The sequence below is a fragment of the Heloderma suspectum genome, chromosome 5 (assembly GCF_057233095.1).
Source record: "Heloderma suspectum isolate Gila_16-S chromosome 5, 16-S_ref, whole genome shotgun sequence".
Classification (NCBI taxonomy): Eukaryota; Metazoa; Chordata; class Lepidosauria; order Squamata; family Helodermatidae; genus Heloderma; species Heloderma suspectum.
The window spans coordinates 152,617,724-152,636,326 of NC_139462.1; the positions used below are offsets into that span (position 1 = coordinate 152,617,724).

General features: G+C 42.3%; 1 protein-coding gene across 1 annotated transcript in view; it reads right to left on the reverse strand.

Annotated features, from left to right (window-relative positions):
- The window catches only part of POU6F2 (POU class 6 homeobox 2), a 475,368-nt gene that overhangs the window by 4,359 nt on the left and 452,406 nt on the right, over positions 1-18,603 (reverse strand). Inside the window, exons 7-9 of the mRNA XM_084860397.1 lie at positions 12,353-12,559; positions 4,848-5,016; positions 1,260-1,428 (exon numbers count right to left, since the gene is read on the reverse strand). Of these exons, the coding sequence (XP_084716523.1) occupies positions 1,260-1,428; positions 4,848-5,016; positions 12,353-12,559 (545 nt within the window). The remainder of the gene's footprint in view (positions 1-1,259; positions 1,429-4,847; positions 5,017-12,352; positions 12,560-18,603) is intronic.

The window sequence follows — 18,603 nt, forward strand, 5'->3', positions numbered from 1 at the left end:
CCATTGAGATGAAATAAAATTAACACTAAAGAATGAGATGGGGAAACCATATTCATAACATTTGTGTAGCTTGTTAGTGTTTGTTTTTCAGTAGGCAATGTTCAGTATAACGACATACAAGTCTTGAAACAGATTTCCCAGCAGTGGTATCCGTGTATAGACTGAATAAAGGTTATTTTCTGCAGGGAGGTATCTTATAAGAAAAAACAGTAGGGGAGGCCATAGAAGTGAGAGGATCCTATGGAGCTTTTTGTATTTAACAACAATCAATGGGTTTTATGGAAAATCATTGAGCAAAATGTGAGCTGCAAGCTCACTACCCCATACTGATGTTATTTATAACCTTAGTCTTAAACTGCAGGAAAAGTACACTTCCGTTCTATGGGGAATACATTAAAAGTATAAAGAGCAGATAAAAAGACAGAGCATTTCATGGATCACCAAGAACAAAATCCACTTAAATGAGCTTAGAGTTGGTTTCTTGGCTTTCACTGATGGAGCAGGACTACAAGGCATTGCCCAAGAGGGAAAAGCTGTTACCTAAGTGCGTTTGTTACCTCATGCATAAACATGGGATTAGTGCAACTCACATACATGAAGACATAGGGGCTTTGCTCTCAAGACCCTTAACTCTATCAAGGCTGCTTTGTTTTTCATCATGCTCGGAGCATTCTTCTTCATTTCTTTGCATACATGCTTTTTTTTAAAAAAAAAACCCAAAACACTTGAGAGATTAATCCTAGGAAGCCTGCAATTTTTTTTTGCGATGACAAGATGCACACACACTTCCCACACTGTCCTCAGCATTGCCCAAGAAAATCATCATTAACATCTTAGATGTGAAGTGCGAGCTACAATACTACAGGCTTAAACCTAGCAGGGAGGCATCCATGAAATATTTGTTCAGTAACCCCATCTGTAGAAAATGGCACAGTATGAAGAGGGTCAGCTGGTGCTTATGCAGCAGCAGCAGGGTCTCCAGCTCCACTACTGCATTAAGTCTCAAGGCCAAGAACATATTTATTGCTTCCTACTTGTTACAAAAGGAAGCGGGGGGAGACGAAAGTTATTTTAAGGACGCGTGGTGAAATATATTTTATCTGCACAATACCAACAACAGTCACTCGTCTACGTCTTCCGTACAAAGCAGCTCTTTTCTATGGACATATGATTAAAGCCTTAAAGTCAGCAAACAGTAATAATAAACCCTAAGAGACCAGGGGGATGAAGAAGAAAGCATTTACTATATATCTTGTTACCTGCAGATGGCAGACTGGCTGTAGGCTGGACCTTCTGTGGCACTTAGAGCTTGACCAACTTGCGTCTGGGTGAGACCAAGGGACAGGCGTCGAATTTTAAAAGCTTTGGCAAATTCTCGGATTTCCTCAAGGTTCACCCCATCCACCTCACTGGAGGCTGTCTGGGGATCTGTTGAAATAATAGAAAATGATTCCGATTCTTCTTATCATATAAAATGGAATTAAGCTAATGATTTCCCCCATGAAGAACAGCATAACCGGATGCTTTCGGAAGCAACCCGAATGTCTGAAAATGTAGAGGTTCAGATAGAGCAAATGTAGTGGCAACTTCCTAGTTGCCAACTCAGAAATGAAAGGGGTGTGGGAAGGCAGACACCTTTTAGAATAATGCCTGCTGTGATGGTATGGGGGGTGGTTGGGGCCTTGGCCCTCTGTCTCACTTCCTTCTCAAAGTGGCCATCCTGTACAACTAGTTGCTGATCAGCCTATATATCTCTAAGAGGTCTGAGAGATAGCTAAATAGATGTCCAACTTTGGGAAATGTATTCAGTTCTTAAATTTGCAATTGCCATTCTTTCTGCTTTGTTTAAGGCAATTGCATTAAAAAAATACCTCTAAGTTATTTCTATCATGTTCCTTTAAGCAAGTTTCAGGTTGTAGATTGGAGCCCTTTCAAAATTTTTATTCTGCATCATCCCAAACTGTTGCCAGCTAGGCGCTGAACATCTGCAAGCCCAACCTTCAAATGGTAATGCTGACACCTGTTTTATTTATTTTTTTCATTGGGCCCTCAGAAGATAATGCTCATGATGCCACGAGAATAAATTGGTCTTCTTCCTCTGTCATAGTGCACCGACACAGCTTTTGTCCTCGAAAGGCACATAATAAAAGCTATCTACCAGAGGAAGACTCCTTTGGTGCTGGAAATGCAGTCAATTTAGGACTTATCAAGGGAAATGACACAACAGCTGGAGAGTGGTGTCCCCTCCCCCTCTTCTTCAGCAACAGATCTCTTGCTACATGAAAGCATTCTCCAAGCTAGTGCAGACAGCATGGGACTGGGATAGTGGAAGATTTCAAAGTGTTGTTCAATCCTGCATGTAGTGAAGCCATTCCCTCAGCACAATGACGCTATTTTTTTCACCTCATTCCTGAGCCTTTCTGATTCAAAATGTTTTCACCACAACAATCAATCCATTTCTCTAAATGCAAATCACTGGAGGGCCACACTTGACTACATTTTTAATATGCAGAATACTATTTTATACTGGCTTATGCTTATAAGTATTGAGAAATCAGTCTTATTGTAGAACTGCTGCAGACATTTCATATTTAGCAGCATGATGGTAAAAATTCCATCCAGAACAGAACTTCCGATAAATCCTCCTAACCCAACAGCAGAGACTTTTCATATCGTTTTTTTAGTCTGAAATGCGCAGCTGTGCAGTCCCGTGAGTGTGGGGGTGCAGGATTTCAGTGGCTGTTTTGTACTTGAGGGGCTCTGCTGAGTCTTTACGTTCCTCTTTAGGTAGAAAGTGGGTGTTTTGTGCTCCTTCATTTCCACACCATCGGTTTGTCAATCCACAGCCTGAGACTCTCATGATGGTTCGCACTCACAAGTGTGAGCTCTCCATGCCTAGCCATCACTCCAAAATGGTGGCCGGAGCGATGTTGGTTCTTCCCCAAGACACCCCCCCCCCCCGGACCTTGGGTATTGAGTCCAAAAGCAACCGTTGTTAAGATACGAAGCTGCAAAAATGTGCGAAAGTGTGATTAAATAGATGAAAACACCCCTCTGTGCCTCTGTAACTGCACAGCTGTGAAGGGATGGGGGAAGTAAAGGGACATCACAGAGTGACGCAGGCACTATGCACGCCTATAACACGCCCACTGCAAAATGCAAAGTTGGTTTCAGGAAGGGACAGATGGCTCACAAGCACGGGGAAACCCATAGCAAACGAAAAACATTGCAGCAAAACAACTCCTTGGAACTCCGCATTTTCCAGGCGAAAACCACGGATGGCTGTGAAGTTGCGACTATGTCATCTATCACAAGGGACCTCAACTTGCACCTGCCCTGGAGTAAAAGCTGGGTGTAGATGGGTCCTAGATTGACTAGGATAGAGTTAAGTTTCTAACAATGTAGGAAACCCCCTTTTTATATGGTTTAAATAAATTAACAAAACAATAAAAGTAATCCTTTCACATGGGATGAAGCACATATTACAATCACAGAAAATGGCTTCCTTGTGCATCAGTTCCCCACTCTGGCTGCCATGTTGTGAGTCTCCATGCCCTTCCCATCAGAACATGGAGCAAAAGCTCCCCTTTAGCAGTTTTGCTGATTGCGTTTTTGCTTTTGAGCATGAGGAACAGTGTGTTCGCCTGTTCGGGCTTTAGAATTTTTAGTTTGAAATAGTCATTTTGATATTGTTGCTTTAAGCTTGTGTTTTATTGTATTTTTTTAATTGTTGCATTTATACATCTTTGTGAGCAGCTTTGGGGGTGCGGGTGGCCGAAAAGTGGCATAGAAATAAACTGTAACATAACATAACAAAAGCAACAAGGCTCACACTGTGATGGTCAAGCTCCACATGGAAAGTGCTTCTAAATGCTACAGGCTGGGGAGCAGTCACTACAGGGAGGCCATTTTTGCTGGCATCCTTCTGGCAACTGAAACATGAGCTTTCTATTTCCCACAAATATATCAGGCAGTACCTTTGTCCCTTTCTCTATGTTCATCAGTATGGTTTTCTGTGGTGCTGTTTCTTATGCCAAGAACAGACCTCCTTTCTCTAATTGTTTAGCTCACATCTACACAGATTGTGAACTACCATGCTGAATGGGGCAACCATCCATCATGTTTGCCAGTTCCTTGATCTCTCCCCCCCATTTTTGCAAGCCCAGATAGGCAACAAAAAAACAGAAGTTTTATCAAGGTTTTGGTGGGCCATGACCAGCAGTGTTTGGCTTAATGGGCCGCCAGCTGTGCAGGTCGGGCCTAGCCATGTCCCTCTTCTCCTTTAAGTCCCTACTCTAACCACTTCTTCAGCAAAGCAACAACTGGTGAGGTTCAAGATCTGATTTCCACAAATGTGAATATCATTTGTTAACTCATCACTTGTTGTCTTATTGCTCAGTGGCTCACAGTTGAGTATGTGAACTCCCTCAGTGGAAAACTACTGTGTTTTGAGGTAATGTGAACATTCTGTCCATGGGTGTTGTAATTGTGATGGTTACTTCATACATGCAACTCCTGATTTGACATGGTCATCAAGTGATGAATATGCATGTATTAACTCATCCTGAGATGCACCACATCTTGAACAGCCATCAGTTCTGCAGATATCACTATCCGGGGCCACAATCAGAAGTAATGTTCAGTGCACAAAAATGTATTAACTTGAATTGGGCCTAAAAATCTATTACTGGAAGTTTGTCTGCACCCCCATGCATTTGTACTATTTAGCTCTTTCTTTTCTCAAGTTAGAAGTATTTATACATTCCTTACAAAAGCAAGGAAGAAAAGTAGATATGGAAACAAAGACAGAGAAGGTGTAGTCATGATAACAAGAGGGCTATACTTACTGCTGACTAACTGGCCGACACTCAAAGCTGAAGATGAGGAGGAGGTGGAAGAAGAGGAGGAAGCCTGTCGCACTGGGCTTTGGGACATGGATGCTTGACTGTGAGCTAAATGTAGAAGATTGGATTGTGATGCTGCTTGTCCCACTTGTGTCTGGGAGGGCTGATGAAGCTAGATGCAAAAATAAACAAACAAACCATCAGCAAAGAGACAAGTCATCATAAGATGTCTCCATTTAGCTAAGCACTGCATCTGTCACAACGTGTAGGAAATGAGGGGCCGCTCTTTATCAAATGTGTATTTATTTATTTATTTATTTATAACCCAGACCTTTGGCTTAAAAAAAAGTCCATAGAGTGGCTAACAAAGCAAAACAAACAAACAAATCCAAAACATATTAACCCCCCCCCCAACAACGACCAACAATAACACAAAAAACTAATTCAGCAGCAGCATACCAGATAATAACTTAAAGCAGCACAATCCATCCAAAACTGAGTAAAGTGTACTTAAACAAGGTCGTTACCATTTGCCAGCTAAGCACACACCATAAACATAACTTGCTGGACCTCCTGGGCCAATGAATTCCATAGCCTAAGGGGTTGCCAGACTGAAGGTCCAATCCTGTTTCCCTATCTTCTACACCTCTGAGGGCGTAGGATTATGGGGGATTTTCTCTCCAGGTGCTGCCACCACCTATGGGGAAACTTCTCCTTCACTGGGCAATCTCACCTATGGGGTTTCTTATTTTTAACAAATGCTTATATTTCAGGGCCTAAGGAACTCTCTGCCACAATAAAGCAGATTTCCACAAGCTGACTCTTTTCCGTTGCCAGCAACTCTCTTAGAATACTGTAAAACATCCTAGTAGCTGATATAAGAGGCTTAGGCATGAGATGGGCATCAACACTAGAGACAAGATGAACTATGAACCAAGTTAATTTATTAAAGGGATATTTTGTACATAATACTAATATTTATGCTGGGGTTTTCCAAAGAATGCTTGCGGTCAATTCTTAAGGACTCAAGAGGCATTGTTGCTATTACAAGCCTCTTAATTACTTCTTTTACCTCAGGCCAAATTCCCTAAACCTCCACCCCAGTCAAATACACTTACAACCAGGTTCACCTCTTAGGTACAGTCTTCCTCTGACTCCCGAAGTTCCTCCTGCTGTATTGCTGGCTGTTTGGACGGTTTATCTAGATTTTTACTGCCTGCTTGTATAACCTTCTTCTGGCCAGATCTTAGGGCACCCTCCTGGCATAACCCAGCCACTTGCTCCCTACTCCTGATCTTCACCAGCCACATATGGTTATCCCACAGAGAAGGAATAGGTTAATATTCAAGCCTTAGCAATTCACATTCTCCTCAGCTTTTTCCTAGTACTCCTATAACACCACCCATCAACCAGCAGACCTTCTCCCTCTCTCCTCACAGACTGACGCAATCCACAACGGTCATTTTCCAGCTGCTCTTTTCCAGCTACCTAGAAGCTCCAGCCAATCAAATTTGAATGTACCTGATCCAGGCTCCATCTATAAATATTCAAAGCCCTCTCCCTCTTCAGAACGTCACCAAGCAGCTATTACAAAAACAGGCCTTCAACACAGCAACAACACTGGGCCTCAGGACTACACAGAGACATTATAGTCTCTCAGAGGCCACACAGTACAGAACAACAACACTTATCTACATGACATTACTAAAGGGGTGCTAGACTGAAGACCCAATCCTGTTTCCTATCTTCTATGCTTCTGAAGGGGGTGGGACACACCTGTGTAGGTAGGTACATATGGAAGCAGAGTCATTCAGATTTCTTGGTCCCAAACCATTTAGAGCATTAAGAGTGATAACTAGCATCTTGAATGGGACCCAGAAGGTAATAGGGAGCAATGCAACTGATGTGATATTGGTGTAACATGGTCAAACAACGGAGCTCTTGTAGTGCCCCATTGTTTGACTATGTTAATTGTCATCGCTGCTTTCTGTGCCAACTGAAGCTTCCACTTTTCAACAGGAGTTCCATAGATAGCACATTACAGTAATCTGGCATTAAAATGCTCATCATTATGAAGGGCAGGGTGGACAGAGGCAAAGATCCTCCCATGGGATCCCTATGAGACCATTCCATGCAATGTCAAGGATCAAGTTTCACTACCACTTCAATGGTCTCCATAACTGTAGTAAATGTAGGTGTGGGGTGCCTGCAATTAAGGGTGCAATCTTATGCATGTTTAGGCAGAAAAAAGTCCTACAACTCCCAGCATTCCCCAGACAGCCATGCTGGTTGGGGAATGCTGGGAGTTGTGGACTTTTTTCTGTCTAAACATGCATAGGATTGCGCCCTAAGTAAACTAGAGTTAGTCACAACAGAGTGTGGCTATATGTTGGTAGAGTGGGGCAGAATGGGACAGGAACAGCTTACATATGTCATTTTCAAATTTCTTTATGTATACTCAAGTAATAGTGGTGGATGGCATAAAAATATTTATGACAGCAGTCATTTGATTCAGAATTCTGATCTGTACAGGCTGATTTTATTTCTACTGGAGTGTAAAAGTAGTTTTGGAAAGGTAGAAGTTTCTGCCTGCTTGGGTACCTCAGACTGAAGTATCGAGGCTGAAGGAGTGCAATAAAAGGAACAGCTGAGTTGAAATGGCTTATTCTTCCAAGCTGTAAAGCAAAGATGGGCAATCTGTGGCCCTCCAGATGCTTTGGCCTGCAACACCCATCAGTCTTAGCCAGCATAGCCAATGGTGAGGGATGATTGGAGTATTTATTTTATTTTTGTATCCCAAAATTGTATCCCACATTTGTATCCCACACTATATCATTAAGATATCAGGGAAGTGTATAGATAAATCAATGTAAACAGTATAAAACAATAAATAATTTAAACAGCTAAAACATATTAAACCGTTAAGCAAACCAATTAAAATCTAAAACAATAAAACAGTTAAAACGGTGTGCTACTTTAGGAAATGCATTTAGCCCTCAATGGCTTTGGTAAAAAGCCACGTTTTTACTTGGCGCCAAAATGAAACCAATGTATACATCAATTGGGTCTCCAAGGGGAGGGCATTCCACAACCGAGGTGCCACAGCAGAGAAGGCGTAGTAGGCCAAAACATCTGGTGGGCACAATTTGTTCACCCCTGCTATAAAGAATTCTTTCTCTGCATGCTTTCATACATTGGAAAATTCTAGTAGCCATCGCCCAGTATATTATCCTTGAAAACAGATCCCTCCCCCAGAGAAATGCAGGCATTGGCATCACATGAATCAGTGTGTTAGCTCATGTGTTTCTGTTCAGTCCCCCACATATGCTGCCCTGTCTCTATCACAAACTAGCTCTTTTCAGACTTTTCTTTTGGGCATGGTAGGATTTTAGATCCATTCCTGTACTGTTAAGATTATTCATGCTTTCCTGTTGAATGACAGATTCCTAAGGGTTGGTTCACAACTCATCAGATCAGTTATCCTCTGTGGGGAGGTCAGCTCATACGTATGCCCCCGCTGTGCATACAGAACCACAAAAGTCCTTGGGTGTACACATGTGTGCCTGTATATGCCTGCAATCTTCCTACTTTCTGAGAGTGGAATACGTGTATGTAGCTGAGAGGTACATACATACACATTTATATGCAAATATATATGTTTGTATGTCCTGGGTCACACAGAACGTCCAGGTGTGGGGGAGCAGGGGTTTCCTAATGCTTCACCTTGTTGGCTTGGTGAGTGTGACTTGGCTATAAAATATTTGTTGAATATGGATAGGTATAATGAATGCTCAATGCCATACCATTGATTAGATCTACAGTTCTATACATTAATTGTGTTGAACACAAATAACTTCTAGTTTTAACCAATGAAATTCAACAGTGGGATTTATGTCTTCTTGAACGGATGTGTCAGAAATGAATTATCTCACTGTCAGTTTTTTCTGTTAAAAATGAAATTGAACAGAGTAGGGAAACCCAGTACTGAGTGGTCCTGATCACAGTGAGTGTACCCATCTACCATGAACATTTTTCATTGTGTTTGCCATGACATGGGCAACCTCACCCATGGCACAGTTCATTATCATAAGGGCTGATTTCACATCCAATCTGCAATTAAAACCCATATTTGTACTAGTGTCGTCACTGCCGGAAATGAATCTGCTCCTTGTGGACTTACGTTGGGGCCTGAATTTTAAGAACTATTTGCTGTCTTTGCTTTGAATGCAAAACTTGTATTAACTTTGAAATCCAAACCTAAACTGTAATGTTTTGGGATTTTCTCAGAATAATCTTATTAATATCTTTCTTTCCCATCATCCTAGAAAGTAAAGGCATGATCAGCCAAAATTAAGCACTTTCAGGTCCAGCTGATTTCAATGGGAGAGGTAAGCATTGTGCTTAAGGGTGTCTGGGGAATGCTGGGAGTTGTAGGACTTTTTTCTGTCTAAATAAGCATAGGATTGTGTCCTAAATATCTTACTGAAACCAATAGTATTTAAAGTGGTTAGCTTTACCTGTATTGTGCCCTAATTAAAAAAAAAATTCTTACAACTATTTTTGTACTGACCCCAAAATGTGAGGGGAAAAATAGTGCAAAGTGGTAGCCTTATGACTTTCTAATATGAAAGGAACAAGAAATGGATTCAGGCATGAGCTTCCTTCTAGAATTCCCCCCACTTCCTGAAAATACAACTGCTTTACAAATGAAAGATGATGGATTGTAGCCTGAGACAGAACATAAAATGCACAGACAATCTAATATGTGTTTTATTAATTTAATATAATCCAAAGTGGCTAACAGGTTGCTGTTGAAAAAACAGCAACTTTTAAATGTATTTTTGAGCTACTCCAATATGGACCAATTCAAGCACAGCAAATTAGATTACTTTGTGGGTGTTTTTAAATAATAAATGTAATTTGACTGTGTAAATTAGTCTGCAAGCTTTTTACTAGGATGGTGTCTTTGTGGGTCAAAAAACAAAATCATTTGAGCATTTAGAGGTTAATATAACAGAGTGTTCTCCAAGTAATAGTTCTATTTCTTTTTATTGGGATGCACTGTTTTCATGGGATCCCAGTGCATTGGGCATAGGATTATGTTATGCGATAAGCAGTGAAACTGGGGTGCTGTAGTATGTTAATCACTGTGTATGTGTAGCAAAGTTGCATCTCTTACCGTCTATCACAAATTCTATTAAAATTCTTCACTGTTCAGATCAAGATATTGTGTCCTTTTTATGGACTCCCCACAGGCAGCTGGCTGGCCCTGGTGTGAACAGAATGCTGGACTAGATGGACCCTTGGTCTGTTCCAGCATGTTATTGTTCTTAAGGTAGCAGTGTCATTATCATGTGACTATGATCTAGGAACCTCAGAGATGGAGAAACAGCCTTTCAGTCTGAGCAGGAATTTGACCATGTTACCATTTCCAGCATCACACTGATTTCAGGTTTGTTGCTGGTGGGAAAGCAGCCTATATCTGAACACGTAGCTTTGCGATTTGGGGTCAATTCACACAAAACTAAAAAATGAATAGAATAAAATGCTAACATATCGGTTGAGGATCTTTCTGCTCCTCCTTCTATGTGCTCTAGCCCTATATTCATTCAGCTTTGCTTAAGAGTTTAACATCAAACTTGCGAAAGCCTGGATGGGTGATAAAGCAATCACGCGTTTGCTCTTATAGGCATGATCATCCTGGGAATGCATGCACCTGGAACTGTATGGAGAAAGGCATCTTGTGACTAAGTGATTTGCAGATACATTTTTCAGTGATTTTCGTGGATCCAAAAGTAATGGCAAGATTGCATAAACATCTGCAACATTCACCTGCATACTGCTGGTTCACATAGAAGTCTCTCTCCATGATCATGGGCAAGCAATTTAAGCTTGCCAGTGGACTTCCTGTACTTTTAACAGTTGTGCATCAGGGAAAAATATGGCAAGTGCTGGATCATGTCAGGCCAATGTTCACTTAGCTCATCTGGATGAGGGTATGCTGGGTTAGAAAGGTTCACCTGACATGAGGCTAACTAGGCACAGGTTGCACAAACCATTCAGGAGTTCCATTTCTGGTTATATTCAACATGTGAAGGGAGGGAGCGCTCCAGGAACAGTCTGAAGAGGAAAGCCTCCTCTATCCATGGAGGCTGTCCACATGAGCCAGAATGCAGCATTCTGGTTTGCGTGGAGGGCCTCCATGGATGCTGGAGGCTCTCCTCTTTTGAAAAGCACCCTCCACAAGTTGAGGGCAATGGCAACACATGATGAGGGTGGCGGGGCTAGAACACTCCCTCTCCTCACGTGTTGAGTATAACCAGAAATGGAATGACTGAATAGGGCTGTTCTGCCGCAGCAATCTGTAGGTAAGGGGTAAGCCTAAAGCAAGGGAGAACAAGAATCAAAGCCAGGAGAAGCAGCATTAAATCAGCTTGGGCTAAAGAGAGCAAGTCTCTTGACTCAGTTGCTGTTTGGAATATCAAAATTCAGAGCAGGCTTCAGGATTGAGGGGCCCTCGGAGAAGTGCCTGCCTTGAGCCTATATGACCTCTCTTTCCCACCCCGGAACCCCCTTCCTTCCTTCCTTCCTTCCTTCCTTCCTTCCTTCCTTCCTTCCTTCCTTCTTTGCTTGCTTGCTTGCTTGCTTGCTTGCTTGCTACTTCCTTTCATCTTGCTGCTCTATTATGGTGGTGACAGATCTCTTCTCAGCCTGAGAAACATTTTTTTAATACCTTTATTTCCCTTTATTACTGAGCCCTCAGTTCAGTGGTATGCCATCTTGATTTCCCCACAATTCCCCCCCAATGCACTCAAATCTCCAGTGCACTGTGGTGAAATCAAGATGGCAACCAGAGGGCTGAGTCAATGAGGACTAGGATCTGGTGCTGCTGAACAGTGGGAAGTTTAAAATAAAGGGGGAAAGTGTGTGTGTGTGTGTGTGTGTGTGTGTAGATATCTGCCCAGCCCATGTAGAGGTCTGTCACCACTGCCATAAGACAGCAGGAAAAAAAAAACTATTTTTTTTAAAGAAACACCAACACAAAGGACTCGGGGCAAGCTTCAGTGGTGATCCCCTGAGGTCCTGGCAGTGGCCTAAGGGTGGTAGGTGCTGGGCTGCACTGGCACCATCCAAATATGAAGAGAACCTGCTCCGGGAGTGTTCTTAATGTGGTATGCATCTGAATACCAAATGCTGAGGACAGAGGAAGCCTCCCAGAGTCATTTGGCTGACCACTCTTAGAAATAGAATGCTAAACTAGGTGGGATTTTGGTTGATCCAGCAGGCCCCTTATATTCTAGGAGGTTCCCACTCCTACTCAGGATTTTCTTGCTGGTTGAGTGGTAAACAGCTTGATCTCAGAAGTGAGGAAACTCTGATTGTAAATGGAATATACGTTCTGTTGCATAAGGCAGTAATTGGTGGTGAATAAGGGAGAAAAACAACCATGGTTAATCTAGATATTTCCACAATTGTCTATTACTTTAAACACTGCATTCATACTTTACCTGTTGGCCTGGTTTGAGTGGTGAAAGCGTGATTCCCTGGGTGTTGATCACTGGCAATATCTGATTTCCAATGACTGTTGCAATGATTTGCCCCTGGGCATTGGTCAATAACTGTGGTGTAATTGGCTGCACTTGAAGGCCCTGAGCTCCTCCTGCTGCCTGATTGGATGAGACTGGATTAGGCATCAATGGAATTGTTCCAATAATCTAGAAAAGACAATATGTGAAATTCTACGAGTTACAAATAATTGTTAAAGTTTGCAGTCACATAGACATACGTGAGCAGAAAACATTTCCTTGGACCCAAAGCACACATTTTGTCCAGTACAGAAATTGTATGGTGTAATCACTATTTCTAGCTGTGGCCATGCATGGCAGGTGGTATAAACTACAGTAGTTTTCAGATTGTCTTCTGGGGAACACTGAGTTGCTGAGGCAGCTTGCTCATCCCTACTGATGTTCCCCTGGAATGTTTCATTGTCAACACTTAAAGTGGGCAACACGTGGGCCATGGGCCACATGCGCTTCCTGGCATTATGTGTGCCCCCCGCCCCATCCCTAAATGTGCTGCTGTATGGCAGTAGTAACAAAATAATCAGTGGTCTGCCACCAAATGTCAGCAACAAAACACAACAGTGCCCTAAAGTGGCCAAATATAGCTTTAAAACAAGGCATGAGAACAACCAATTGTTTTGCCGCTGCTGCTGAAATTTGGTGGAACATGCCAGCAGTGCAGCCTCCAGGGGTTCCAGGAGTTTGAAATTGGCCCCCAGAGCCCCTGAAGTTGCCTTCCCCATTGGACAGTGATCCAAGTGAACCCAGGGATTCCTTCAAGAAATGCTGATATAGGAGTTCATCACTCAAGGCTTTTTATTTCACAATTTATCAGGGCTTCTGTTTCTGCAATCTAAGCAAGATAAAGATCAGCTCTTTACACAGGCATGTTCTCTGCAGCTTTGGGGTGGAGAGTGAGCAGTGAATAAGTGAGTCTCTCAAGGGATTCAAGGATCTCTCACTTGCTCATGCTCTCTCTCTGCAAAGCAGCATGGGGAGTGTGTGTGGCTTCATTGTTTACATGGGCGTTGCCATTGTCTTCTTCTTCCTCCCCCGGCCAGCTCCACTCTCACTTTGAGCCTCTCCTAGCCTGGCCAAGAAAACTCTGCTCCCAGCCCAGGTCAACAGGCAGACATGCTGGGGGGGGGGCAATTCTGATTGTCCTGCTCTGCCCAATGGCTTCTTCTTCCTAGGTTGTGGTTATAGCAGAACCGAACATCTACACGTAGCCATTTAAGCATATTTACATTTAAATAGTGGATTATCTCAGGGGGGGTTTTCACGGTGGGATAAAGATCAAAATGTGCCCTGGAGGTTCATGTAAAGGACCTGTAAACTTCCATGAGTGACCCATCACAAGTATGCTATAAATGCCTCATGTAAAGGCAGCCACAGAAAGCATTCTCTGAAAGTAAACATATGAAAAACCATTGATATAGAAAATCATTTGGCCATATGCAGCATGTGGCCAGTAAGGTGCTTTGGTTATACTCCTTGTGTGAAAGGTAGCATGCTAATATCTCACAAATATACACCCATAACAAACTATCTCGATCTTTGTAATGTATGGAATTTTAAATCTAGGAAGCCATTCAGACCACCACCTCCTGAACAAAGAGAGGACTAAATGGTCTTGAGGCAACAAAACTGCTCATAAACCTACTTTTAATATCTTCCACTGGCAAGGAATTCAGAACCATTCTTTGTCAGTTAAGGGACATTTATACAAGGGGGCATTTTAAAGAGCACCTTGACAGTGAGTTTGCAAACTGTTTAAAGCAGTTTTTATGAGTCTATTTTACAGTGACTTCCAAGGTAGTTTAGTGCAGAATATTTCAACACAGAGTCATGATAAATTGCTTAAAATCCCTTTACTCTTATGTTTTCTCAGTATGGTCTGCATTGGCACTACAGAAATAAGGGTGCTCTGATAACCCTTACAATGAAGTGCAAGGTATTATTGGACTGCTCTTGTGAATATTTCAGTAAGTGTCCAGATAATCTCACTACATTGTGAAAATTCTTTGAGAACTACTGTATGTTAAACTAAGCCATGGATTTCCACAGTCTGCAAATTCACACAAGTGATCGCCACATGCAGATGTGCCCCCGCAAACCAAAAACAACTCAAGCTGACTTGACTGTATAAATATGATGACAGTCTCATATTGATGAGAAAACTAACTACCTATTAAACATTCATAGAACACTACTAATATGAAAAGGATTTTATAATCTGCGAGTTGCTATTTGCACATAAAACTCGTGAAGTAGGTCATCTTTTACAGATGTGGAGTTTATAAATGAACTCAATTCTCACAGGCCTAAATCCATTACTTTCCCCATGTCACAAGGTAACAGTCGATAACCGCAGGGTTTTGTGAGTTTATAAAAGTTATAAATGTGCCAAGATACATCTTTGTGGAAAAAATGGCATATTTGTCTGGGTTTTTTTTTAGGTATTATGCACAACCTATATTGCTGGTAATAACTTCCAGCTTTCCCTTTGGCCCAACAACCTCCACTTTGGACCTTTACCTAAGGGGTTAAAGGTCTTTCCTTTTTTTGTTTAAAAAAAAAAAAGCTTCCAAAATATGAGCAATTCTGAAATGTTATGAGTGAACGGCAAGAGGCAATCAACCCTGCATGTCATTGTATGCCTGGCTTCGCATAACCTGAGCTATATCCTGGGAAAGTGTGTGTGTGGGGTGGGGTGGGGGGGATGAGGATGAAACCTTGGAAACATATATATTAGACCTCAGAAATATTTTATACAGTTTGTCTTTTCACGGGTAATTTGGAGAGCTCAGCTGATGCAGAAATCAAATTATCACCCCTATGTAATTTGGAAGGATTGTGGCCAGATGCCTTCTATCTTTACTTCAGCAAATGTTACCAAATGGGAAGAATTACCTTTCTTTTTACGCTGTCAGCAGAAGCCTTGCAAAAGAGAGGATCTTTGCTTTACAAGTCACAAAGGACATGGCCTTGAAGTGTCACTTCTGGGCCTGTAACTTCAGCCAGCAAGGCTCCAGTCCCCACAAGGCAAAAAAACTGCTGTGCTAGTTTGATCAGTAATAGAAACATTTACATCCACGTTTAAAATGCATTTCTTGGATTGCAGTCAGGCATTTGGAGAATGACACTGCTGAAGTGAACAGTTTGAAAGGTCAGAAGCAGGAGGATGGCCCCTTGTATTAAAGCGTGTTGTGTTTTTAAGATTAATGCTTTATACAATGCCTCATCAAAATGAATTACACTTGAATGAATGGCATAGATGTTAATCCAGCTCTTCACTTACATACCACTCCAAGGACTAGTCATGCAATTCAAGCAGGGATGCAAGTAAAAACAAAACAAAACCCAAACCTACAACAATTGTACATAACAGAAAAATAAATTGGGGAGCTTACTCTAGAACCTTTTTATCCCTGATATGCTAACTTTTTACATGTAGAGGAAGTAGGCATGGCAGAGAATTCCACCACGGATCTCGGTGAGGCCGAATGCGCTCATCCCCCGAAATCCATGGTGGAATGACCCCCCCCCCCCCGCAAAATGGGCCCAGAATGGAGCCTACCTTGGTCGGCCGTTCCAGTGCTCCTTGAACGGCGGCCATGTCTGCAGCCGCCATTCGCGTCTTTGGAATGGCTGTGATAGGCTACGTAAATACTTACGTAGCCTATCACAGCTAACGCAGGGACGCCATTTGCATCCCTGCAGAGGCTGTGATAGGCTATGTAAATATTTACGTAGCCCATCACGGCAAAAAAAAGGGAACACAAATGGCGGCGGCTACAGTGGCCACCATTTGCGTTCCCTTTTTCACCGTGATAGGCTACGTAAATATTTACGTAGCCTATCACAGCTAAAAAAGGGAACGCAAATGGCGGCCGTCGTAGCCGCCATTTGCGTTCCCTTTTTTTTTTGCCATGATAGGCTACATAAATATTTACGTAGCCTATCATGGCTAAAACGGGAATGCAAATGGCGTAGGGAGCCCGGCTGGCAGCCCGGCAGCAGCTTGGCAGCAGCCCGGCAGTGGCTGGAGGCCCCGCTGCAGGTTGGCCTGGCTGGCAGCTCCGCGGCCTGACCACGGAGCAGAGCCAGCCGGGCAGGATTTCGGGGGGGAGGAACGGATTGCCTCCCCCCCGTCAAGGGTTCCGGGGGGAGGAATGGATCGCCTCCCCCCACCTGAGGAACCAGGCGGAGCCAGGTAAGCAGGGTTTCGTACACCCCTAAGAGGAAGTGTCCCATTACACACCTGCATTCTTATATTGTATACTATATGATATTCCTGAACACATAGTTCAGCTTTAAATCTAGTCCCCTAATAACAGCATTACTGTAAGCTTTCTAGTGGACAGTGCAGACATGAGACACTTGCATGTGTAGCTTTCTTCCTTCAGTTCAATGGATGGACCTGTGCTATGCATACTTCCCTTTGTTTGCATGGAAGCATATCTTCCATCAATGTGAATAGGGAGCATTGTGTGTGCATTGGATCCCCCACATCCACAAGAAATTATTCAATTGTGATGTCTGTCTTCATAATTTCATTTACAGGTTGTTTAAAACTCAGCACTTCTGCTAGTTGGCCTGAAAGGTTTGGATGTATAAAGGAAGGATTTTATTCATCGTAAAGTTGCCTTTGGGCTCTTATTTGTTCTTTCAATTATTCAAGCATAGCTCAAAGCAAAGGCTCAGTGTTCTATCTTGTTATTCCCTAAACTCATTTCGTAATGAAGCTTTGAGTCTAGGTCCCTACCTTTACACTTAGCTACTAGAAAACACAATTTGAAAGTGTAAAGATTATGAAACATGAAGGCAATGTGGAATTAACAAAAGGAGAACCATCATTGTTTTGTTTTGTTTTGTTTTAATTCATTTAATCACTTAGCTTCCCCTAATCGCAAAGAGAATTTAACATGACATTTGGTATGATATTACTACAACAGTTGCCATTCTTTATACATTTAGACCATCAGTATGATATACAATAATCCACTGATTTATTCTGGGAAACTTTAGAAACTAAATTTCAAATTAATATTCTAATTCATGAGAAATGTTGAGTTAATAATATTAGAAGTATAGTTGGATACAGTCACTGAAAGACTCTGTCCTATGGCATGTGAACTGACTGACTTTTACTCCCCCTTTCCAATTTTGGTTAGGACTGTAAGGGCAGATCATAGTCTTGGCATCCATAAATCCAAATTGTTCTGGCTTATTTACTTTTCTATAGGAACATGTCACTGTTCTGGTGCAATACAAACCACGGCATATTTTGTTACTTAACCACCAGGATCTGGTAAGAATAACTGGGTTTAAGGATTAAGGAGTTGTAAAACAGCAGGCTCCTGCTTTATTATATCCATCAGATTTGTTATGCTGCTGTTCCTGTATGCAAACAATAAAAGAAGTCTTGGATTATCAGGGACATACTATGCTTTTATGGCAGGAATTGTGCAATGGTGTTTGTCCTGATATGAGAAAAGGCATTTAGTGGAAGGTGAAAAACATTGTGCCCTAGAAGACTGTAGCTCATGGGAGAGACAATGCTTTGCATGCAAAAGGTTCCGGATTCAGTCCCTGGCATCTCCAGACAGGGCTGGGAAAGAGCCCTGCCTGAAACCCTGGAGAGCTGCTGCCAGTCAGTGTCAGCAATACTGGCCTAGATGGACCAATGGTGTCACAGTATAAGGCAGCTTCCTATGAGTCAAACTCAGATCTAATAATTATTACTCCTTCTTAAAAGCAAACTCAGGTAGTGGGTGCTGACATGATTATAGCCAAAACGAGGACACCAAGAAACAGGAGAGAGGTTTCAGCATACACAGCAGAGCCCTGAGGTTTGAAAAGTACCCCCCCAAAACCCTCGTAAAAGACCACTACAATTTAGCAATGACCAAGCTTGCTCAGCCACCACGGATGCTGTCTATCAGTTGTAAACAGAAAACTGGATGAGGTGGGGAAGGGGTAATGGAATGGGCTTCTGGAGGAAAGCATGGTTGACTGGCTGGCCTGAAACCTTGAACTGATGTATTCCTATGCTATCAGGATGTGACAGTACATTGCAACATTTTGTTACAGGTCCCACTTGTGAAACTGTACTCATAACAGCAAGGCTATTGCATGCTTTTCCTTATCAGCAGTCTCTTTAAAGGCTTACGCACATATAGATGACCACAGTG